Source organism: Hemiscyllium ocellatum, chromosome 29 (genome assembly GCF_020745735.1).
Source record: "Hemiscyllium ocellatum isolate sHemOce1 chromosome 29, sHemOce1.pat.X.cur, whole genome shotgun sequence".
Lineage (NCBI taxonomy): Eukaryota > Metazoa > Chordata > Chondrichthyes > Orectolobiformes > Hemiscylliidae > Hemiscyllium > Hemiscyllium ocellatum.
Genome location: NC_083429.1, coordinates 30894499 through 30917322, shown reverse-complemented (window position 1 = coordinate 30917322; position 22824 = coordinate 30894499). Strand labels below are relative to the sequence as shown.

At 38.5% G+C, this 22824-nt stretch overlaps 1 protein-coding gene across 2 annotated transcripts in view; it reads right to left on the bottom strand.

Moving 5' to 3' along the window:
* The window catches only part of LOC132829591 (sialic acid-binding Ig-like lectin 8), an 85746-nt gene that overhangs the window by 48756 nt on the left and 14166 nt on the right, over positions 1–22824 (bottom strand). For both annotated transcript variants that reach the window (XM_060846855.1, XM_060846856.1), the window contains exons 3-4: positions 4605–4949; positions 1521–1823 (exon numbers count right to left, since the gene is read on the bottom strand). In XM_060846855.1, the coding sequence (XP_060702838.1) occupies positions 1521–1823; positions 4605–4949 (648 nt within the window). The remainder of the gene's footprint in view (positions 1–1520; positions 1824–4604; positions 4950–22824) is intronic.

Below are 22824 nucleotides of genomic sequence, written 5' to 3'. Positions count from 1 at the left end.
GAGCTCAGATATGTAGACCACTAAAAAAAAATGGACACGGGGGAGTTAGGTGAGCGATGGCAATCCAAATTTGGATATTGTTAGCATACATTTGAAGTTAACATTGTTTCTCAGGATAATGTCAGCAGTGTCGGTGAGAGATGGGAGAAATTCAAAGATAGATTCATGAGAATACCAGAAATAATGGTGTAGAACAGATACAAGTGAGCATAAGTGAAGGCAGTTACACTAACCTAGCTAAAAGAGGAAAGCTATTTGAGGAGTCTAGTGTGGCTGGCTGCTGTCACATGCTTCATGAAGGTTGACAAGGTTGAAGTGGAGGAGTACACCAGAGTGAGAGATACAAACGATGTTATTTGTGACTGTCATTCGGCTTAATTCCATGCTGTGGCATTGAAACCCAATTGAAAAAGTTCAAACAAGGAGCAATATGAAAGATGGACATAGTTTGACGCAGAAGAAAGGGAATTGGAAGACACGTAGATTTTTGAGAAATGGTGACGCCATCACATTTAACAATGAATAGCTGAACAAATTGTGCATTTTATGTGTTTGTACCTGTACCTTTTGGATTTAAAGCAGTGAAGGTGCTTTGTCGAAACCACCAAGGTGGAAAACAGTATTGAGAAGATAATCATCAAAGGCATAGTTGAAGGAATAACTGATCAGACTTTTGGCTGCATAAATAGATAAATAATGTAAGGACAAAGTTTGGACAATGAGGAGTTGGAACTGCCATTGCAATACCGAAAGTGAACGTTTCTCCATAAAAGAAGGATTGGGTTACCAGACTGGAAGTGGAAATAAGGTGGACATATTGTGCGATACAAGTAAATAATATGAGATTACATTGCCTGTGATCGAGATAGGGAAATAGGGAGGTTACATAAGACAGGAAAGTGTGACTGGCAACTGTGAATATGGATTGTGGAATATACAGAATTGAAAGGCTAACAGACAACATGAGGGCAGTGAAATCGGTGGAGAAAGGTCAAGAATGCAATGAAGGTCAAAATCATCAAAGATGAGAAACTGCTCAGTGCAAAAAGCTTTTGAAGGGATTATTGAATGGCAAAGCAAGCTCAGTGGCCTACTCTTGTTCCTGTTTTCTCTGTTTCAATAAAATAAGTGGAGGTTTGAAAGGTGAGAGAGCATGGAGCTTTTACGGGATAGATAAGAGGGGTAATAAAGATAAAGGGCAAAACATGCCAGAGATGTGAGTGGACAGACATTACTGAAATTTGGTGATAAGCACGAAGCTGTTACACTGGCATTTTTGATGGGTCAGGTGATGGAAGGCATATTCAGAAATACTTTAGTACGAGGCAAAACAGTGTGAAGGGACTTGATCTGGAACCACAGACAAACGGACACGGGGGAAATTCACAATACAGTATGGGGTATGGCACAGTTGTAAGCAGAGACTGATGAGGAGATAAAAAGAGGAAGACAAAATCTAAAGTAAATATATTTATCATAACCTTTTGTGAAATGGTAACAATGCTAAAGATCATACTCACACTTAACATCTAGTTTGATCCGTTCTGTTAATGGCTGTTTAAAAGTAACATGATTTATCTGACATGTACAGACAGTTCCATGATCAATCACTTGAGGGATGATCTCAAATTTGCTGGTAGCATTAGGTTTACCATGAACCATTCCTTTCAAGGTTGGGACAGGGATGTTTGTCATCATGTTTATTCCATTACAGGTCCAGGTAAAGGAGATATTCTCAGAGTACAACCCTTGGGCAGAGCAGGTCAGAACAGACTTTTGTCCAGCAACCAAACTACCACCAATAATGGAAATTTCAGGCATTTCTGAGATAGAGAAGAAAAGAAACACAATTTGTCATTTTGGTAAAATAGTGACACATCTGTAGTTAAGTAGCTTTTTGTCTAGGTTAAAGGAATCAAAAATCAAAATGTGTGTTAGAGAATTACACTAATATCATTTTACCTTGCTGCTGTGTCAGGAGCTTTCAGTGCAATTTTTTGATAGCAATTGTCTGGTCAGAATGACTCACATACCACATCCCTATCCTCTCTTTTACTTATAAGGTAACTGTCATGCCACTGTAAGACAACTCAATAGTGCATTATGTCGAATTTCCTGTTCCTTGGATGCTGCGTGACCTGCTGCGCTTTTCCAGCAACACATTTTCAGCTGTGATCTCCAGCAACTGCAGACCTCACTTTCTCCTCCTAAATGAGTTTATGTTGATCAACGCATTTTCAGATTCCTTGCTGAGATTAGCACCAGGTCAATGTAACATGCTTCCAAAATTGTCGATTGTATATTTCAGTCACTCTTTGTAACATTTCTTCATGTTTGCCTGTGAACAGCTGTTTTGGGCCCATTTCCCTGGGGCTACATATTGTAGTTCTACTGTAGTGACATCAACAACAGGCACACATACAGGAATGTCCAAGGCCATTTAGAGGAGTTAGAGCTGAAGACACTGAAGCTATTGGAAATCTTCATGATACTGCTACTGGCTTCCAATCAATAATATCATTGGACAGAAATTGTGTGTAATTTACAATTTGCCTCAGTATCACATGTTATATGTAAGGCTTCATCAATGTTACTTAGTGTTGAAAAAAATCTGTCCTTTAGTAGAATTCAACTACCAGCTCAGGCATCATCCTAGTGCATCATAGAGCCAACCCTTCATCTCTTTTTGAGCACCAATCTCTTTGTGGCTCCCACTGCACAATGATAGTCTGTCAGGCAGAGTCTCTTTCAAATTTTACATTGTTGCTATGCCTTCAGAGGATATCCTCAGCACTAATTGGTCTGCAGACCAAAAACATATCACACATCGGTCACTAATGGAACAGTGGGTCAAGACACAAAACTATATGTGATTCAGAGTCCTGAGCTAACGTTTAGTTGGTGGTGTGTGAGTTTATGCTCTTTTTATTCACATGTCATAATCATGAGTCAAGTATTGTGGGCTTCTTTCCAGGTGTTTTCATTGATTTCAATAGGGGTTTTCACATTATTCCCACTTATAATAATACAGCACCTTTAATAAAGCAAAACCTCCTATGTATCTCACAGAATAATACTAGACATATTTGACACTGAGGCATATAGCTATGAAGCCAAGAGATCATTAGCTTCACCAAAGAGGTTTGTTTTGAATGAATTTTAATAGAGGAGAGATTAAAAAATAAGACGTTTGGGGAGAAATCTTTAGAATTCAGATTCTGGGCAGTTGAAAATACAGCTGCCAATGGTGAGGCAAAGCAACTCAAGGTAAACAAGTGAAATGTAAGAATCTGAGTATTGTTGGGATGGAGAAAATCACCGAGATAGAGAGGGTCTGGTCAATGAGGGATTTGAAAAAAGGAATGAACATTTAGAATTCTTGGCATTGAAGAATTGGGAAGTAGGGTTGATCAGTGAGCACATGGTTGATAGGTTAATGGAGTATGAGCTTTTCTTGTGCAATAACTTTGGACAATGTAATTAATAAAATATTTTTATGGAGTGTCAATTAACAACTAGCAGAAAAATAACAACACAAATAGTACACTGCAAGGTATGAAACTCAAGAGGAAAATAATTATCCCAAATAATTTTTTGAGAATCATAAATGACTGTGAATAATATCAACAAAACTATCCTCAAAATTTATTGTTTCTCTGCAAACTAAGTTTCTCATTTCATATGTGACATAATAAGACATATTGTTGCACACTTTTTTTGTTATTCTTTAGGGCATTGCTCTCCTGTGTCTAGATCAATATTATATAATGTCATTAAGTACAAAAAACAGGGTGTGATTCCTGCGAAAACCCTTTTTAGCCTGAAATTGCATTCTTTACACAGAAATTCTCACAATCACTTTCTGAAATCTCTATTTGATATATCCTTATAGTTTATCACAGCTTTGTCCAATTTATTTGTAGTCTATTGATATGTCATTTGGTTTTGATGAAGGGTTTAAAACAAACCATAGATCTACCTCTTTTACAGAATAACTGGCTTTCTATTTTCAACATTTACTAGCTGTGTTAAAAAAATATCGATTCCGTATAATTGGTTTTCATTTGAAATAGTAGAACAACTTCAGATGTACTCAATTTTATATGGAATTGCAAAGCAATGGATGACAAAGTTGTGAAAAGCTACATGAGCATATAAAGATAAACAGGTATAAAGCTTAAGGAATTTCCATAAAATCGAGGGAGGTAATACCTTATGGAATAAATAGAATAGGTAATGAATGTGGCAGAAATGCAAAATTTATATCAGTGATGGCCTATATATCTCCATGATTTGGAGATGCCGGTGTTGGTTTAAATGTCGCTTCCAAATAAACCTGTTGGACTATAACCTGAACCTTAACTTTATATATCCCCATTAATTTCACAGTGGTGAGATATCACAAACCTGATTCAGAGAACAATATTACAAACATGCAATGAATACTTCCTGCATTTTTTGAGCTAGCAATAGCTTGTTTGAATAGTTTTGTCTGATATTGAATGTTCTTATTGCTTGATGCAAATGTTGCTGTGTCCGTAATGAATGAAAACTCAGTACTATCACTGTTTTTCTATTTGTTACTTGTCATGTAAATACGTTACCGTAAATCTGCAACCTTGTTCCTTGTCCTCTTCTCTCTAATGGAGGGTAGACTTTCGGTAGCTTCACCATGCAGATATAATTGTACTGAGAATGATCAAAAGAAACGTTTTCAATCTCCAGTGATGTGAAACAGCGACCGAAACTACCCAGAGTAACATCACGAACACAGGTCAACTTCTTATTACTGGAGTTCTTATTTCCCAGTAGTGGCTCCCTCTGGAAATTAGCATGGATCCATTCATTATTGGTTCCATTATAAATCCATGTACAGTTTATTGTGACTGATTCTCCTGTCAAGACACTGAGCAGACGCGGCTGAGTCACCTCTCCAATGAATGGTTCACCTGATGGAATAAAGCAGTTCACCATTATCAACATCATTTGAGATTTTCTACCCATTGGATCATCTATGAAAAACATGATAATTTTATGTGTCTTCTCTCTGATTTGCGGTGGTTTGTTTCCTAGTTTTCTGTGTTAAAATGGTGTTTTTTTTCCCCTGGTCTGAATTTGCTTCTTTTAATGAAACAAGATTCAAAATCTTTTGGAGATCTTTGTTTCCAGTTCTCTGAAGCTGCTGCTATCAATTTGAACAATTTGCAAAGAGAGGCCACCCTTTTTCTGAAGATCTTAAAAAAAACTTTAAATATTCTGAATCCTATGAGCATTAGGATTCACGATCAGTATCCAAAGTATCGTCTCAACTGGAATGTAACTTTTACACAGGAGGTTTAACCCAACCACCATGATGTGGATATTTGAACAGTGCAGAAATTGTCCAAGTGACATGGTGATGTTTCACTTGCTCTCTCTGCAGTTCCACACTATATAGAGAAGCTGAAATACCCGAAAAGGGGGAATCCTATCCCTACAGCGCCAGCGCCGAGTGAATGTCCTGAGCAGAGCATCTTACCTCGAACAGCTGTTTGCAAAATGAAAAACAGTTTCAGCAGCTGCTGCATCTTTCAGAGTTTCTGAACGTTCTGAAAACTGTTTCAGCTCCAGACCTGAAGCAGGAAGAGTGTTGACCTTGAGAGGGTTTCAGACATCAGTCCAGATGCCCCGCCCGGGGAATAATTTATATTTCAGCTCGAAACCGGCAGCAACTGCGGAATGCCATGGGTTTTAGCTGCTGTCAGGAAGGAAGTTACGTGGGAAGTGAAGAGGTTTTTTTTCCCCTCTCTACCTGTGTTCAGACAATTCTGACGTTGTGACGTGTGAGAACTATTTTGGAGAAATTAAAAGCTGAAAGCTTGGGTTAAAAGGAGCTGAATGCTGCCGTTGTATTTGTGCTGCCCAGTAGCTGATCCCGCCTTTGAATGTTGCTCGGAATGATTTCAAATCCCACTTTGAACACTCCAGTTAGAACCGTCTGGGTACATGAGAAGACTTAAAACCGTGGGTGAAATTGATTATTAATTTCTAACTGTACAAACAAAACCCCTTATTTGCTTGAACTGATCTATCAATTAGATCAGAAAAACAGTAATAATTAATTTGATATTTTTCAGGCTAAAGAAACATCGTAGTGCAGTTCCCCAGGATTGGCACTGGGGATCCATTGTATTTCCAGGTGTTCTGGAGCTCGGGATGCAGGGGAGAATTTCCAAGTTTGCAGATGACACTGCATTTGGGAGAATTATAAATTGTGACTAGTGCAACTTCAAAATAACATTGAAAGATTTGTAGAGCGGACGGAGAGGTGGCAGATGAGGTTCGACGCAGAGAAGTGGAAGGTGGTGCACTTTAGTTGGAAGAACACCCAGAGACAATATAAAATAAGGCTTATAATTCAAAAAGGAAGCAGGAGCAGAGGGATTTTCGGGGACATATGCACAGATCATTGAAGGAGCTGAACGGGGGGAGAGAGCAGTAAGTAAAGCATCCTGTGCTCTTGGCCATGTTGAAAGAGGCATAGTATACAAGGGGAGAAAGTGAGGTCTGCAGATGCTGGAGATCAGAGCTGAAAATGCGTTGCTGGAAAAGCGCAGCAGGTCAGGCAGCATCCAAGGAGCAGGAGATTCGACGTTTCGGGCATAAGCCCTTCTTCAGGAATAATATACAAGAGCAAAGCGATTTTGAACTTGGACAAGTCTCCTTTTAGACATCAGCTGGAGTATTGCGTATAGTTGTGTACACCATATCACAGAATGGATGTGAATGTGTTTGAGGGAGTGCAGAAACGGTTTATAATAATTGTTGCAGGAATGAGAAATGCCAGCGATAAGGACAGATTGGAATGTTGGGGCAGTTGTCCCTGGAAAGAAGCAGACTGAGGGAACATCAGATTGAGGTTTTCAAAATCAATAGAAGGCTGGGATGACTGGATAAGGTGACATTTACAAGCTACAAGAATGAAAAGGAGAAAGTGAGGTCTGCAGATGCTGGAGATCAGAGCTGAAAATGTGTTGCTGGAAAAGCACAGCAGGTCAGGCAGCATCCAAGGAACAGGAGATTCGACCTTTCAGGAAGAAGGGCTTATGCCCGAAACGTCGAATCTCCTGTTCCTTGGATGCTGCCTGACCTGCTGCGCTTTTCCAGCAACACATTTTCAGCAAGTTACAAGAATGGGAGAGCATAGATTTAAAGAGATGTATACATGAAGCAAGGGGGGAGTGAACTAGGCTTTTGTAACTCCCAGTAAGGAGTTAGAACATGGAATGCACTGCCTGGATCAACTGATGCTTTCAAAAGGCCATTGGATGTCATTTTTGATAGTTATAGTATCAAACAATTGGGGCAAAGGCAGGATATAGGCACTAGATGATGCAGCTGGTGCAAGTAGGGACAATGGGCCGATTGGCTTCCTTTCACTCTAATAATTCTGTGATTCTGTAAACTACATAGAATAACATTTTAGTAGTAACATTTTCTTGTTTAAGTTACAAAAACACAGCTCCCTCTATTAGCTCAGGCTCAAGCATGCAGATTAGATTTTACATCATTCATTGGACGTGGGTGTTACTGGTTGGGTCAGCTTTCTTGTGGGTCAGAGGGCAGTCAAAGGACAACCACATTACTGTAGGTCAACAGCCACATGTAGGCCAGACCCACAGAGTTTCCTTCTTTTAAGAACAATAGGAAAATAAATAGATTTCCCTGACATACAACAGTAGTTTCATAGTCATCATTAAATCCCTAACTACAGATTTTTAAAATTGAATTCAAATTCTACCATCTGCCATGGACAAGATTTGAACCAGGATCCAATGACCCATTACCTGAGTCTTGGAATTAAGAATCTAACTGTCAAACTCCAAGTCCATCACTCCCCATCATGCTAAGGCTCAGCTATGGAACAGCTGTACCAGCCTTTATGCATCCCTTGAGCTCATAGTAAAATTTAGCCTCATGTTTGTTTGGAACCCTAAGACACCAAGGATCCATGTTAAATTGTAAAAACTGGGTTTTCACCTGATCCGAAACTTTCTTCGTGCAAATTCAAAGCATTGGACATTGCTTTTAGCTCAGGTTTTCAAACACATGCCTTTTGTACAGTCACGGGTCAAACTGTGAGTTGACCCTTTATTTACAGTAACGTCGGCCATCCATGCACATCTGAAACCCTATCACTCACAGAATTTAACATTACTGCTTCTTACACAGTGATTGTCCACACTTTTCCCCATGTTGGTAACGAGAGCTCCACCTGGTGCATAACTGTAACATTACACTGTTAAGATTTCTGATTGAGTGATGGGCCTAAATGTTCTGTTTCTGTGGTGTTTGAATCTATGTCAGTAACTAACTTCTGTATTCCACCAACATTTTATAAATGAAACAGCAAAATGTTAATGACTCGATAATCTATTTGGTTTGTGATGATGATTGAAAAACAAGCACTGAAAACAATATCAGGGATATATCCCCTGCTACTCTTCAATAAAACACCATTGCATATTTCACACCAATGGAAACCACTAGACAGGGATTTGGTCTAACAACTCATGTTATGACTTACCAGGGAAGTGAGCATTGATAATCAAGCCCCAATCCATCACAAGATTGTAAACACCCAATTTAAAAGACAAGGTGAACAAATTGCATAACTTTTTGCTATTCAGCACAAAAGTAATTCACATTGGTTTCACCAACACTATTTATTGACACATTTTAATTATTTTTGGAGCAGACAACATCTAATAAAATTCTTTTTTCTTCCACTCAAGAAAACTTTATAATCAGCTTCTTCACTTCTGGTCTGGTTAATTCTGTTACAATTGACCTGAGGTAGCCGAATGTTAGAAAGCATTAAAATTAATTTCTGTGATTGAACAGGCAGTGACTAAACAACTTCTGTATTGACTCTTAATGTGCCACAGCTCTAAACTATGCTTTTTCTCTATGCGTTATTCAGCATAAACTTTTTTTTGTGTTGTTTCACTCCAAAGTGAGTTGTTTAGATATTTGGTTAGATAGTTGCTTGAAATGCTGATTGAGCTGAAATAGGGGATCAGTTAAGATGCTTGATCTGGAGAAAATGCTGGTTTCAAATTACTTTTTCCTTTATCAAGTAATCATAAGCCTTATGTCATCAAATTGCCAAGACATGTGCTTTAAACTTTTGCATTCAGGGCAAATAAATTGTATTTAATTAAAATCACAGTTCCATTCTGAGACATAATAAACTTGTTAAAATATCCACTCCATTAGAGAATTCTGTTTTAACTCTCTCTCATTTTTAACTGTGGATGGAAACTAGCACCAGGTCAGATCGCCAGCTGACACCATCAAACTCAATAGTGGAACTGAGCTATATGACAGAGAGAACCAACAAATTCCAAATTCATGCATTTCAGGACCATTTACTTTTACTTGTGTGATTTACTTTTGAGCCTTTAGACAGGTGCCAAATATCAGATCCGACATTTCCATTCATGCATCCTTAATAGGTGAATGTTTGTAAATTTGTAGATAAAATAGTCCCAAGGCCAAAAATTGAATTTTTCATCATGTATTGTGTGCCAATCTGATTGTTCTACTGAGTGCTTTTGTTGGAAATAGTTTACTACAGACCACTGAAATGTATCTGTCCCATCAACTAAAGGGATGGCGTCAAGTAGGTTTGGACTTATTGAATCCCAGGTATTTCGATGTTTGTGTCTGATCAGCCACAACCTACTGAATAGAACAGCAGGGTCAAGGTGCCGAATGGCTGACACTGCTCCTAATCCATGTGTTCTCCATTACTTATTCTACACAATTTTCCGGGTACTAATGGCAAAATACACACTTGGCACCTTCTTACATTCTGCTCACTTTAACCTCCACAGTAGCCTTCCAACCAGCTGATATCATTTTGATTGGTCACAATTAAGCAACAAGGCACAAGATTTGTGACAGACCAAATCAGAAATGCTATTTCAGGTTCACCATAATGAGGCTTTTTTTTGAGTTTCAAAGTCAGTTTCTCATCTTAGCACTGGTTAGTTTCAGGTTGTCACTTGAATTGTTGCTGCTGATGTCTCGATGTGCAGTTTCTCCCTGTCCTCCAGACTCTTGATTTCCTGCACCCTTGCATAAGAAACGTGGATCTGAGCACAATTTTCCAAGAGTCGTGTAAACTGAGACATCTGAGTTCACGGTTCCTCTTGGCACTCTTTATTTCATCCCTTTTTATAACCATAGAGATTAAATGACCTTTAGCATTAACCTTTTGCTTGAGTCAGCAATCTGGTTTCAGTTCTTCCTTTCACAGCACGTTGATCTGGTGTTTGTGTGAACGTGACATAATTTCCCAACATGCATGTTAGCCCTCAACTCTGTGAACCAGAGGATCACCCTGAACCATGAGATCACATATTGATGCTGGAAACTATTAATAAGAATAAAAACAACAATAAAAACTGAGCACATCCTGCAATCTTGATAGAGAGAAACAGCTAATGTTTAAGGTCTATGACTTTTTATCTGATTCTGTTTTGACAAAAGGTCACTGAGCTGAAATGTTGATGGGAAGTTGCTGTGGACTGCAGGGTGTTGTTGGCTGGTTGATGAATGATGGTAAGATCAGTACCAGACTATTGACCAGAATCAAAAGCCTATGGCAAAGATAATACCTGCTGAAAGCTGCCAGCCAATCACACATCATCTACTCTTTTGCTCAGCAACTCCACTGTAGGAGCCATGGTTCCTGCTGAAACATCAAGTAGAGTTTAGTAGAGAATTGAGGAGCAACCAAGGTGATAGGTGGTTAACGCCATGTGGGCACCAAAGGGAAGAGCAGTGGTGGTGAGCAAGGATTCAGACTGCCACCTTGCATTGGTTAATTGTTTGATTGGGAATTGATAATTTTAATCATAGTATTGCACTAGTACGCATTCCACTTCCAACCTCACCACAAAAGATAACAAGCTGCCAGTGTGGTACAGGTTGTATGTTGACAGTTTGTCTGCTGCTGGGTTAATACCAAAAGCACTTTGATGAGGCATTCAATGAGTCATCAATGTCCACTGAAGGCTCTGAGTGGTGGTGGGATAACACATCCAGGAAATCGTCAGTGATAACTATTAATGTTGAAGGCATTAAGACACCTTTACACCATCGTTCCATCACTTTCCCTTTAGGATCATGTCTCCTTGTGTGCTATTTATACCTTAATGCCTTGGGCACTGTCATGTCCACTCCACATAAATGCCTGTTTTAATGTGGAATTCCTGCCACTGCTTGTGAAAGAAAGAACTCCGACTCTTAAAAACAGGACATAGCATAGGACAGAGATGGATGTAATCCATGCTGACTAAAGTCTGCAGATTATAGTCCTAGAGCCTGAATGGTCAAGAGGTTTGCTTTACCAAGTATTAGAGTTGACCCTGACACAATTGAAGCACCTTCATTAAAATTATGTGTAGTTGTTTGCCACAACTTCTCACTTATTTGTGATTACAGGACAGTCTGTGCAGCACTGTCGTCCACTCCAGTTTTGTGAACTGTTCATCTCTTGTTTCAGACTGAATTTTGTGATACAAACATTCACACTATCTTAACGAGGAAACATCATGAATATGTATTTTAGCCACAGAGTTATATAAGCACAGAAATACACCCTTCAGTGTATTCAGTCCATGCCAACCAGATATCCCAAATTAATCTAATCCCATTTGCCAGCATTTGGCCTATATCTCTCTAAAATGTTCCTAACCATCCAGATGTCTTTTAAGTGTTGGAATTGTACCTGCCTATACTATCTCTGCTGAACAACGCATGACTCTCCGCATGAAAAGATTGCCCCAAGTCTTTTAAATCTTTCCCTTCTGACCTTAAATCAAGTCCTTTCACGACTAAGAATTTCTGAATTTCTCAGGACTTTTAAACTATGCAACCTCTAATCCTCACTGTCTCCATCAGATATTCTCTCTTTTGAACTCATTACTTTTATGTCTGTGAGTATGTGTTTGATGTTGCACTTTATTACAATTTTCTTGGAGTTAGCAGGTCATAAAATTTATTTTTCTTTTATTCAAGAAAATATTGGTGATTGTCTCTTTCATTTTCACAGTGAACGATATTTACATTGGAGTCTGAGAGCAGCATTCTTAAAATAAATAAAAATATTTTGTCGCAATTGAATAGGAGGATTCAAAAGAGGGATGACAAATCGCCTCACCTCATCTGTCAGGATGTGCCACATGCTGTACTATGTTTTGTACACCAGGAATCTAACCATAAACGCTACAATGGATATTGACAGAGATGTGAAACACATTGAAAATTGCAACCTTAATTCTCTGAACTTGAGTAAAAAGTGAGGTCTGCAGATGCTGGAGATCAGAGCTGAAAATGTGTTGCTGGTTAAAGCGCAGCAGGTCAGGCAGCATCCAAGGAACAGGAAATTCGATTCCTGATGAAGGGCTCTGGCCCGGAACGTTGAATTTCCTGTTCCTTGGATGCTGCCTAACCTGCTGTGCTTTAACCAGCAACACATTTTCTTCTCTGAACTTGAGCACAAGTATTATTAACAAAAGAAATTGTTGATGTTTACCTAGTGGGAATTTTGCATCAAACCTTTTTCTCATTCTCTAACAATGGAATTACTGTGTAAAATATAACCTTTTACTATTGATACATCTCTCTAATATTCAGATATGAGAATTAGTACGAATAATGAGGTAACACTCAAAGTTCAATTAAACACTATCATCTTTACTTGGTGTGAACAATACAATCAACCTGTTCCTATAGTCTTTGAAGTCTTCAAGATTTTAAGAGGAAAAGATAGGGTAGATAAATATAAACTGTTTCCACTGGATGAATATTTGAAAACTCAACGCCAAAATCTGAGAATTACAGCAAAACTGTTCACAAGTTCAGCAGGATATTGCTTCCTGATACAGAAAAAAGCAGTCCTACTCAGAGGATTAAGCTACAATTACAAAGACGTGAGTAAAAAGGACTTCCTCGCAGCATTTGAATCCATATTAAAAAATAATGGTCTTTCAGGCGAAACACAGCAGGTCATAAGACAAGCTATTGCACATACGTTAGGCCGAGAAAAGGAAGGAAACACACTTAATGCTCAAGAAAATAAAGCCTTAGAAAGAGTTAAAAAATACAAAATCGTTGTAATAACTCCTGCAGATAAGGGATGCATGACCGTTATTTTAAATATCTTAAAAAGGCAAATGCTCTGCTTGCAGATACTGACACTTACCAGCAGGTGGCGATAACCCAACCCCCACAACTACAAAACAGAATCTCATCCTTTCTAACAGTACTTAAAAAAATCAGAAGAATTAAACAGGACAGACTTCCAAAATATGAAACCAGATGGGTCCAATAATCCACGCTTCTACAGATTACCAAAAATACATAAACCTGCCCCCCACCCCCCACCACCACCCCCAAGACCAATAGCCTCCCTATCTGGTTCACCAACGCACAGGCTACCCAAGGAACTCCACCAAAAACTAAAGCATCTAATTGAAGACTCATGCCACTCCATTCACTCCACCCCAGAATTCCTGAATACCATCAAAGACACCAAGACAGAAGAGGACAAAACAATGGTCTCCTTTGACGTAACAGCCCTTTTCACATCAATTAACATCGACCTGGCCAAAGAAACACTGGCATCACCACTAGGAAAACCAGGACCACAAACACAAGACAGCACCAACTTCATCAGCAAAGACAACATCCTCAAACTAGTTGACCTGTGCCTTACCACCCACTTCATATTCAATCACAAAACCTACAACCAAATCAACGGAACACACATGGGATCACAAATATCAGGGCCCATAGCAGAAGCAGTAATGCAGAGACTTTGACAAGCTGCCCTCCCATCTATCCAACCCAAACTTTGGGTCCGCTACATGGATGACACCTTTGTCATCACAAAATGGAACAAATTAGAGGAAACATACAACACCATCAACAACATCCTGACAGGCATGAAACCCACAAAAGAGGAGGAGAACGACAACAGATTCCCGCTCCTAGACATGACAGTTGAACATACAGTTAACAGAGAGCTTCAAACCGGCATCTGCAGAAAAACAATAAATACTTAACTTCAGAAGCAATCATCCCAACACCCACAAACGGAGTTGCATCAAGACATTATTTCAACAAGCTATATCGCACTGCAGTGCCCAAGAACTATAAAAAGCAGAAGAAAAATATTTGTACAATGTTTTCAAGAAAAATGGATACCCAATAAACACAATCCGCCAATTCCTCAGAAACAAACCCAAATAAGCAGACACACCAAAAAGGAAAACCACATTACCTTACATCAAAGACATATCAGAAATGACTTCCAAAATACTGAGACCCATTAGCATCATGGTCACCTACAAACCTACCAACACACGTAAACAGCGACTAATGAACCTAAAGGATCCATTAGATACAACCAGCAAAACTAACGTCATTTACAAGATACTATGCAAGAACTGTAAAAAACACTGCAGTGGACAAACAAAAAAGGAACTTGCCACCAGGATACACGAACACCAATGGGCCACCGAAAGACATGACCTACTATCACTGGTTTCCATACATACAGACAAAAAAGGCCACCACTTTCACTAGGTCAGCACACACATCCTAGGGTAGGCAAAACAAAGACACACACAAGAATTCTTAGAGGCATGGCAGTCTAACCAGAACTTCATCAATAAACACATCAATTTCGATCCTATCGACCTTCCTTAAAAAAAAGAACTGGAAATGACATGACCCACCTTAAGAAACCAAGACCTATAAATAGAGAGGTGGGACATGCCACCAGCACTTCAACAGAGACTTGTAACTGATGATGTTACATAGTATGGTGCTGAAATGTCTGAAAACAAACCTTCCAGCTCAGCGAGCTAACTTACATACTTAGGATATTACATTGACAATGTTCTATTGTGCTAAACAAATCATTTTAAGTTACAAGTGTCCAATGAGGCATTTCATTCCCTGTTCAAACTTTGAAAATGATCACTTGTTTCAATTCCTTTGGTAATTTATTTACTTCTTGTCAATGTTGCAGATGTTTTCAGGATATTTACCAGTAAATTTAACAGCAGCACTCGTTTTTGTTCATACAACCGTACTATGATTAAATAATCCAAATCACTTCAGATGCAGACTTCTTTCAAACTGTTGGATGTAAAATTAAAGGCAAAGTTAATCTTCCAAAGGATTAATTCCAACAAATCCTGTCTCCTCTGCATTTGAATAAAAGAGCCAAATTCTGAAGCCAGCCAACATCATTAATTGTGTGATTGTCTTGCAGCTTTCAAAGTACTTAGAAAAGAAACGCTAAACAAGCATTTAAAATTGAAGCTTCTTTGTATGGAAAGCTTTTTCAGATAGAAAATAACATGAAAGCAAAAGATAATTTTGAGTCTGACTCATTTTATGACATGTTGTGATGTTTGATGAATATTCCCGAGCCTAGGAAACATACTGATCAGTGCCTCTGCCTGTTTTCAATGGAAACAGAACTTATAGGTCAGGACTTCAGGAGTATTGCTGAACAAAAGAAATCTTGGAGTGCAGGTTCATAGTTTCTTGAAAGTGGAGTTGCTGGTAGATGGGATGGATGTTTGGATGCTTGCCTTTATTGGCCAATGCATTGAGTATAGGAGTTGGGAGGTCATGTTGCTGGTATACATTAGTCAGGCCACTTTTGGAATTCTACGTAAATTCTGGTCTCCTTGTTATTGAATGAATGTTGTGAAACTTGCAAGGGTTCAGAAAACCTTTACAAAGATATTGCCAGTGTTGGAGGGCTTCAGCTATAGGGAGAGGCTGAGTAGACTGGGGCTATTTTCCCTCAAGCATTGGAGATTGAGGGGAGACCTTATAGGGGTTTAGAAAATCTGAAAGGGCATGGATATGGTATATAGTCAAGGTATTTTCCCCAGCATAACAGAGTCCAAAACTGGATGGCATAGGTTTAAGATGTCAGGGGAAAGATTTAAAAGGGATCTGAGGGGCAAATTTTTCATGCAGAGGGTGATGTATATATGGAATGAGCCGCCAGTGAAAGTGGTGAAGGCTAGTACAATTACAACATTTAAAAGGCTTTTGGATGGGTATATAAATAGGAGAAATTTAGAGGGATATGAGCCAAATGTTGGCAAATAGGACTAGATTTCTGGTTGACAGAGATGAGTTGGACCGAAAGGTTTGTTTCCATCCTATATCCTCTGTGACTGTATGACTATCACCACAGGAAATGACAGCACCAACCCAAAGAAACCCAAACATATAAATAGAAAGCAGGAATTATCAACAGTGCTTCGCCCACTGAAGATATTACCTAGCAGGGTGACAAAACGTCTGGAAGTAAACCTTCCAACTCAGCGAGCAAACCTATGTCCAGAACTGTATCGAAGTCTATTTTCAAATGCACATATAGTCTTCCTTTTTCTGCTGTCATAATGTTTATTTTGAGGCAGTTTTATAGACATAGAATAACAAAATGGTCACTGTTCCTCTGGCTAATTGTATATTGCTGCATGCATATATCTTTAGTGATGAAATTTAGTAGAGTTTTGTATAATAACATGAAAGAATTCATGCCCAATAAAGCAATTTGTTTACTGAGATTGAAATTGAATGATTTTACCATTACAGATATCAATGAAAATATTCATAATTTAACATTTCTTGGAGATTTAAGCTTCACTCGTTACCTGTTATTCAGCAATTAACTAAGCAGCTTAGTGTGGTTAGAATCAAAATGAATGCAGCAACAGCAATGGATCACCCAATCAAAATCCACAACCACATGTCACCTGAAAGAAATTTGTAAAACTTCATCATGGCATTTTTACATTAAATACTTTTGCATGGTTCAGATGCTAAATATTCCATTAGTTTATTGCATAGTTGGTATAAATTCAATCAATCAGACCTCTCCCATCAGTTTTAAGAAGAGGGAAGCATTATTTTTTTTCCCAGTCCTTTTAAATTTGAGAAAATACTGATTCAAAGTGTACTCAAAAATAACAGCAACTGAACAAGATATAATATTATTAATATGCAAGTTGGCCATTGGTGTAGATCAAAGAGAACATTTCTCATCAAATACAAATATTCACAGACTGGAGATCTATTCCCTCATTACAGTTATAGAAGTTGAAACCCATCCTTCACCTCCCATCATCTTCATGGTGTTGCTCCAATTGCTCATTAAATGTCAAGTAACTTTCAGACAGAGGCATACTTTTGTAGCTAAAAGATAATGGCAATGTGATCACCAGGTCAACAATTAAAAACTGACCATCAAACTATCTTGTGGATGGCATTGACAATTAAGTGTGGGCTATTTTTCATTCTGGAAGTCAATGTTTGTTGGAGATTTTATATGTCTAATTTCACAAGATCAATCATTTCTTTCTCCTCATTGCTTAAGAAGAGACCCCTTTTCCACTGAAAGCTGCTCATAATTAATTGTCCTGTTACATTTTTTGAGAGCTTTATACATGCATAGGAACCCAAAACATACCTTTTTGAACAGTTTTCAACCAAACACTTGCATTTCTCCAACCATAACTTTTGTTCGTCATACACCAATAGATTCCTGCATCTTCAAACTGGAAATTAATTTTCTGTAATTTTGAGCTGTGTAATCCAGTTGCCATTTGTACCATTTCAGTGGACTTTTCCCCATCCTTTAGCCAGATCACAGTCGAGGCAGTGTTACTATATGCAGAGCATCTCAATTGCAGTGATGAATTTGTATTGACAGTGATGGAGTTACTGGTCCCTGTATGGTAAATATCACTGCGGTTTAACCAGTATGTTATTGTGAGAAATTGTGGAACATCTAAAGTAAAACAGAATAAAAGATTTTGTGTAACAGCATTGGGATTAAGGTTATGGTTAGAACAATTATAAATAAAATTAATTGCACAATAAATGCAAAATTGACTACATTTATATGAACACAGTATTGGTAAATTACTTCAGGGTGATATTTTACACAGCAGCACTATTTGTTTATGTGCAAAAATTGGCTGAATGGGCAAAGTGCCTAATCTTGCTCATGAGTAGGTTTGGAAAGCCTGGAAAACAATTAATCAAATTGTCAGGTAAGGCCAAGCTTTGGCATCAAAAGCTTAAAGATTGTGTTAGGAGGAGAAAATATCTGCAATGTTACACAACTTGGAGATGCTGCCTGAGACGGAGTCAGACCAGGGGACAATGTGATAGGTTTTATTTCCAAATGGAATATATGTACAGAAGGGAGTGTCTGCTGAATGCCATATTTTCAACTTAAATGAAAACTGAATGATGCTTTTAGAATACTGTGGATTCATTGATGTAGCAAATGCCAGAGGTGACCCATACAAACCACTGGTGAAGAAGTGATTGATTCCTTTATCAATGGTTTTTGCTACTTCTGTAAATGTTAGTCAGCACACTGGATAACCCTCTGCTTCTACTTAAATGAAACAAACTCACTTTAAAAATTCATTTAAATGAGCAGGTGTGAGCATGTTTTAATATGGAGGGCAACACCAGCAATGTAGCCCATTCTCCGTATTCTCAGCATTATACGATGGAGCATTTTACTTATACTTTGTTTACCATTTCTGAAAACAGCAACATTGTTGAGGAGAATGCTCATACAACATCCACATTGATCTTCACATTCAATTTCAGTCTGGATTAGAGTTCATGTCTGGGGTGAAGTTCAAAACAGAACTTTCTTGTAAGGAGGTGAAAGTGCTGCCATTCTAATGAAGCGTGCACAACATTTAGCCCAAGTCAAAGAGGAAATAGCAATAGCATTGAGGTTAATACTCACACATAACATCTAGATTGATCTTTTTTATTACTGGCTTTTTGAAAGTAATATGATTTATCTGACATGTACAGAGAGTTCCATGGTCAGCCACTTGAGAAATGATCTCAAATTCACTGGTGGCAACAGGTTTACCATTAACCATTCCTTTCAGGTTTGGGACAGTGATGTTTGTCATCATGTTTGTTGCACTAAAGGTCCAGGTAAAGGAGATGTTCTCAGAGTCCAACTCCTAGGCAGGGCAGGTCAGGATAGACTTTTGCCCAGCAACCAAACTACCATCTACAATGGAAATTTCAGGGAGTTCTAAGAGAGAGGGAAAACATCATCTTTGTCATTGTGAATTTAAACAAATACAGTCCGTTGAAGACAATGGTAAAACACTGGCAATGTTTAGTGCTAGCATTCTGAAAGCGTACTCAGTCGCATGTCACAACAACACCTCAGAGTGGTCCATGAACTGTACATTTGTATAACTCCTTCAGCCCACTTTAATTTTTCAAGTTATCCAATTCAAAAATAATTTGCACCATGGCTCCAGCCTAAACCAAGATCCAATGGTAGGTTATAGCACAACGTCTGCTGAAAGATGATTAAATGACTAGAAAGTGATAGTTATTAGTTAAACACAGGTATAAAAATGAAAGATAGACAGATGTAACAGCTACTTCTAAAAATGAAAATATGACAAGTCTGGTAATGCTGCCACACTGATACGTGCTTGACGATTCCTAGGTTGAAAACTGGAAGTCAGAAATCAGCAGCTGATATGAAAAAGTTGCAAGTTATTTCCACAGGAGAACTGAGTGGAGCAGTGGAAGGAGGTGGCGAGGGTGCCTTGATTTTGGTTTTTTTATGCCATTTGTTATGAAGTTGAAGGCGTGTACTGTACCTTTAAAAGAGAGTGAATGCTGATTTGCACTGCGAGCTTATGACCATCTGTCGTATGACTAGCGAGCAGTCTCAGAGTGTACTGGAAAATTGAAAATATGTAATATTTGACTGTGAAATGGATGCCTGAGTTTTGGTTACTGTTTTGACAACAATTCAAATTTAGCCAATCAATTTAAATGATGCCCCAGGATACTAAAACACAATTGAGTTAATTGTTAATGTTTTATTGTTTTTGCCAACCTCGAACCAATGGGATGATATGTTCAGTGGTAAGAAGAAAGACACCGACGACAACAGCTGCTGTGTGGTTTTGAAATTAAGTTGATGTAATTTTAATACGGGTTTTTATTGGATCAATATATTGTTATATAATTGGAAACAGAAAACAAGCAGGGGCTTCAAGTTGTAAATAGTTTTTATTTAATGTTCACTTTTAAGAGTTAAGGAATAAATTTATATGATTTTCTTTAAATAGTGGAATTTTGCCATTCTTTGCCATCTAACAGATTACAAGGCAAGGTGAGCTTTTTGGGGTGTTTGGTTCAATTAACAGAAGGGTTCATTGCCATGTCATAACACATTGCACTGTGTTGTTCCGGTCCTTTAACTGTTTTCCATTATTCTATTTCATTGTTGAGTAATCTGTCTCTAATAGTGTCTTGTAATGTTCTTCTCGATGTTCTGTAATAAGCCTGCCTTAGGGAAAGCAAAGCAAAATGGCAGTGTTGTCAGTTTTGATTAAACAAATGTTCCATTAGGAACAGAAACTTGTTAATTGCACTAGCATCCCTTGGGATGTCCTTCTGGTTTACTTTTGTGAGAAGTTTAACATTCTCACCTTTTGCAACGCTCATTGTGATGACCAAACGTTAATCAAATTCTCGATAATTCTGACATAAAATATCAGTCTGTGCTTTTCCTGACCTCAGTGAATTAACAAGAACAATCATGTTTTGCGAAATGGCAAGTCCATTTTAAGAAGAAAATTTAGCCTTTTTCACAAAGTATATAATTTAATTAGCTGAAAATGTGTTGCTGGTTAAAACGCAGCAGGTCAGGCAGCATCCAAGGAACAGGAAATTCGACGTTTCGGGCATAAGCCCTTCATCAGGCCCTTCTGCAGACCTCACTTTCTCCTCGAAGATTTTAACCTACTGCGAATCCTCTTGCAAGGATGCCTTCCTTGAAGAAGCTCTTTTCCTCCCTCTCTGCAGACCTCACTTTCTCCTCATATAATTTAATTACACAATTGTGATGATGATACTGTACATTCATTGACATCTGAATGAACAGTTTACTCAAAATTTGAAGAAACACTGCTGCACATGTTCCCCAGCATGTACTGCCCACAGAAATCAAGACAAGTCCATAGTTGCCAATTACTGCACTATCACTCCTCTCTCAATCATCAGAAAAATGATAGATGGTGCCATCAAGGGGAACTCAAGTAGTTCTGTTAAAAAAAAATCCACTCCTCATAGAGATTATTATTTTTTTAAAAAATAAATGCATTTCCTCTTTACTAACGGAAAGAATTGCTATTGAAAATGTCACTTTTCAGACTTTTTTATGGGAACAACTAAGCTACTTATCAGACACCTACAACTCTACAATGCAGGAAATGTAATTCCCCATTATCTACCCACACTAACAGAAAAGCTGCGGTCAGGTAACCCATGACCACCTGGATTGTTACAGAAATATCGAATTTGGTCATGAGCAAAGATAAAAACTCAACTATTGAAGCTAAGTTTAAACCTGGCCAGAATCTGCAACCTGGAACAGACAGTATTCATGAAGCCAGGCTTTGAACAATCAGCTTCTGGTTGAAGCCCATCAGGTCTGAAACTGTCTGGCCAGATGCTAATAGCCACATTGTTTGAGAATGCTCTCTTGAGTACATCTCCAGTGAAGCTGCTTTGTTAGGAGAATGCTATGCAGACTTGGTGGCACCCAGCTGATTCAAAATGATATTCTGCGACTTCCAAATGTAGAAAGCAGTCGCCTCATTGGATCTTCCTGCCCCTGCCCGATGCTGCCCGTGGACACAGGTCAACTAGTCTTCAAGAAGACCACAAAGAGGTAAATAACAGGGGTAACCTGGAGCCCCAACTCACTCTGCTTTTGCACCTCCTTAAAAGGCATCTCCAGAGATCACCATCGACTGGCAGCCATGTTGCACAGCATCTCAAGCCCCTTGTAACTGGTGAACATCCTCTGACTGACCAAATGCAGAATACCACCTCTGTGAGACAACCTGAAGACCAGAACCAGCCAGAGACGAAAGGGGAAGCTCAAATCAATGACTGCAGATCCTGAAAAAATATCAGCCAAATCTCAAAGACTGAGGAACTGCATGTCCCAGCCTTATTAAATAGGTATTACCAGTCTTCAGAAAAGTAATTAAAATATTATAATAGGGACCTGTGGATAGGCTGCAGTGAATCCTCAGAAATGCATGTCAGAGTAGATAATAAATGTAGTTTTCAGACTGGTTACTTTGAGATTTAAGACTCCTGCTGAATAATCCTGAAAACAGACTGATAAAGTTTTATAGAATTTAATTAAAGGATAACTGTAGATGCTGATAAATGGTTGTCTTTCCTTGATAAAGCGTTCAATAAAGTTGGGTTGGACCTTATTCCTAACTCTTTTCCTCTTTGTCTATGTCATCATGTAGCACACCTGAATTAAAAAGGTTACTGCAAAATGGTTATTGTACATTTATGCAGCTTTTACTTTACAACAATACTTCAATAAAAAGTTTTTATATGATGTCATAGGTAGCCTTCTTTATGAAATGACTGGTTCCTCCTGGACTTTGAGCAGTCTCCTTCCCCTGTCCTGCCACCTTAAGTCCTTTTGTCTCCTTTGAATAAGTTTGACACAATCCTGTTGAAAGCAGATCACTTCATCCACACACTACCCACCATGTTTAAATTTACTTTCCTTCTCCAACTATTTTCTTGTATTCATTCACATGATGAGGGAATTGCTATTTGGGCCAACATCTATTGCTGATTCCTGATTCCCCAGTTTTATAATGTCATTGTTTTTTATTGCTACACCTT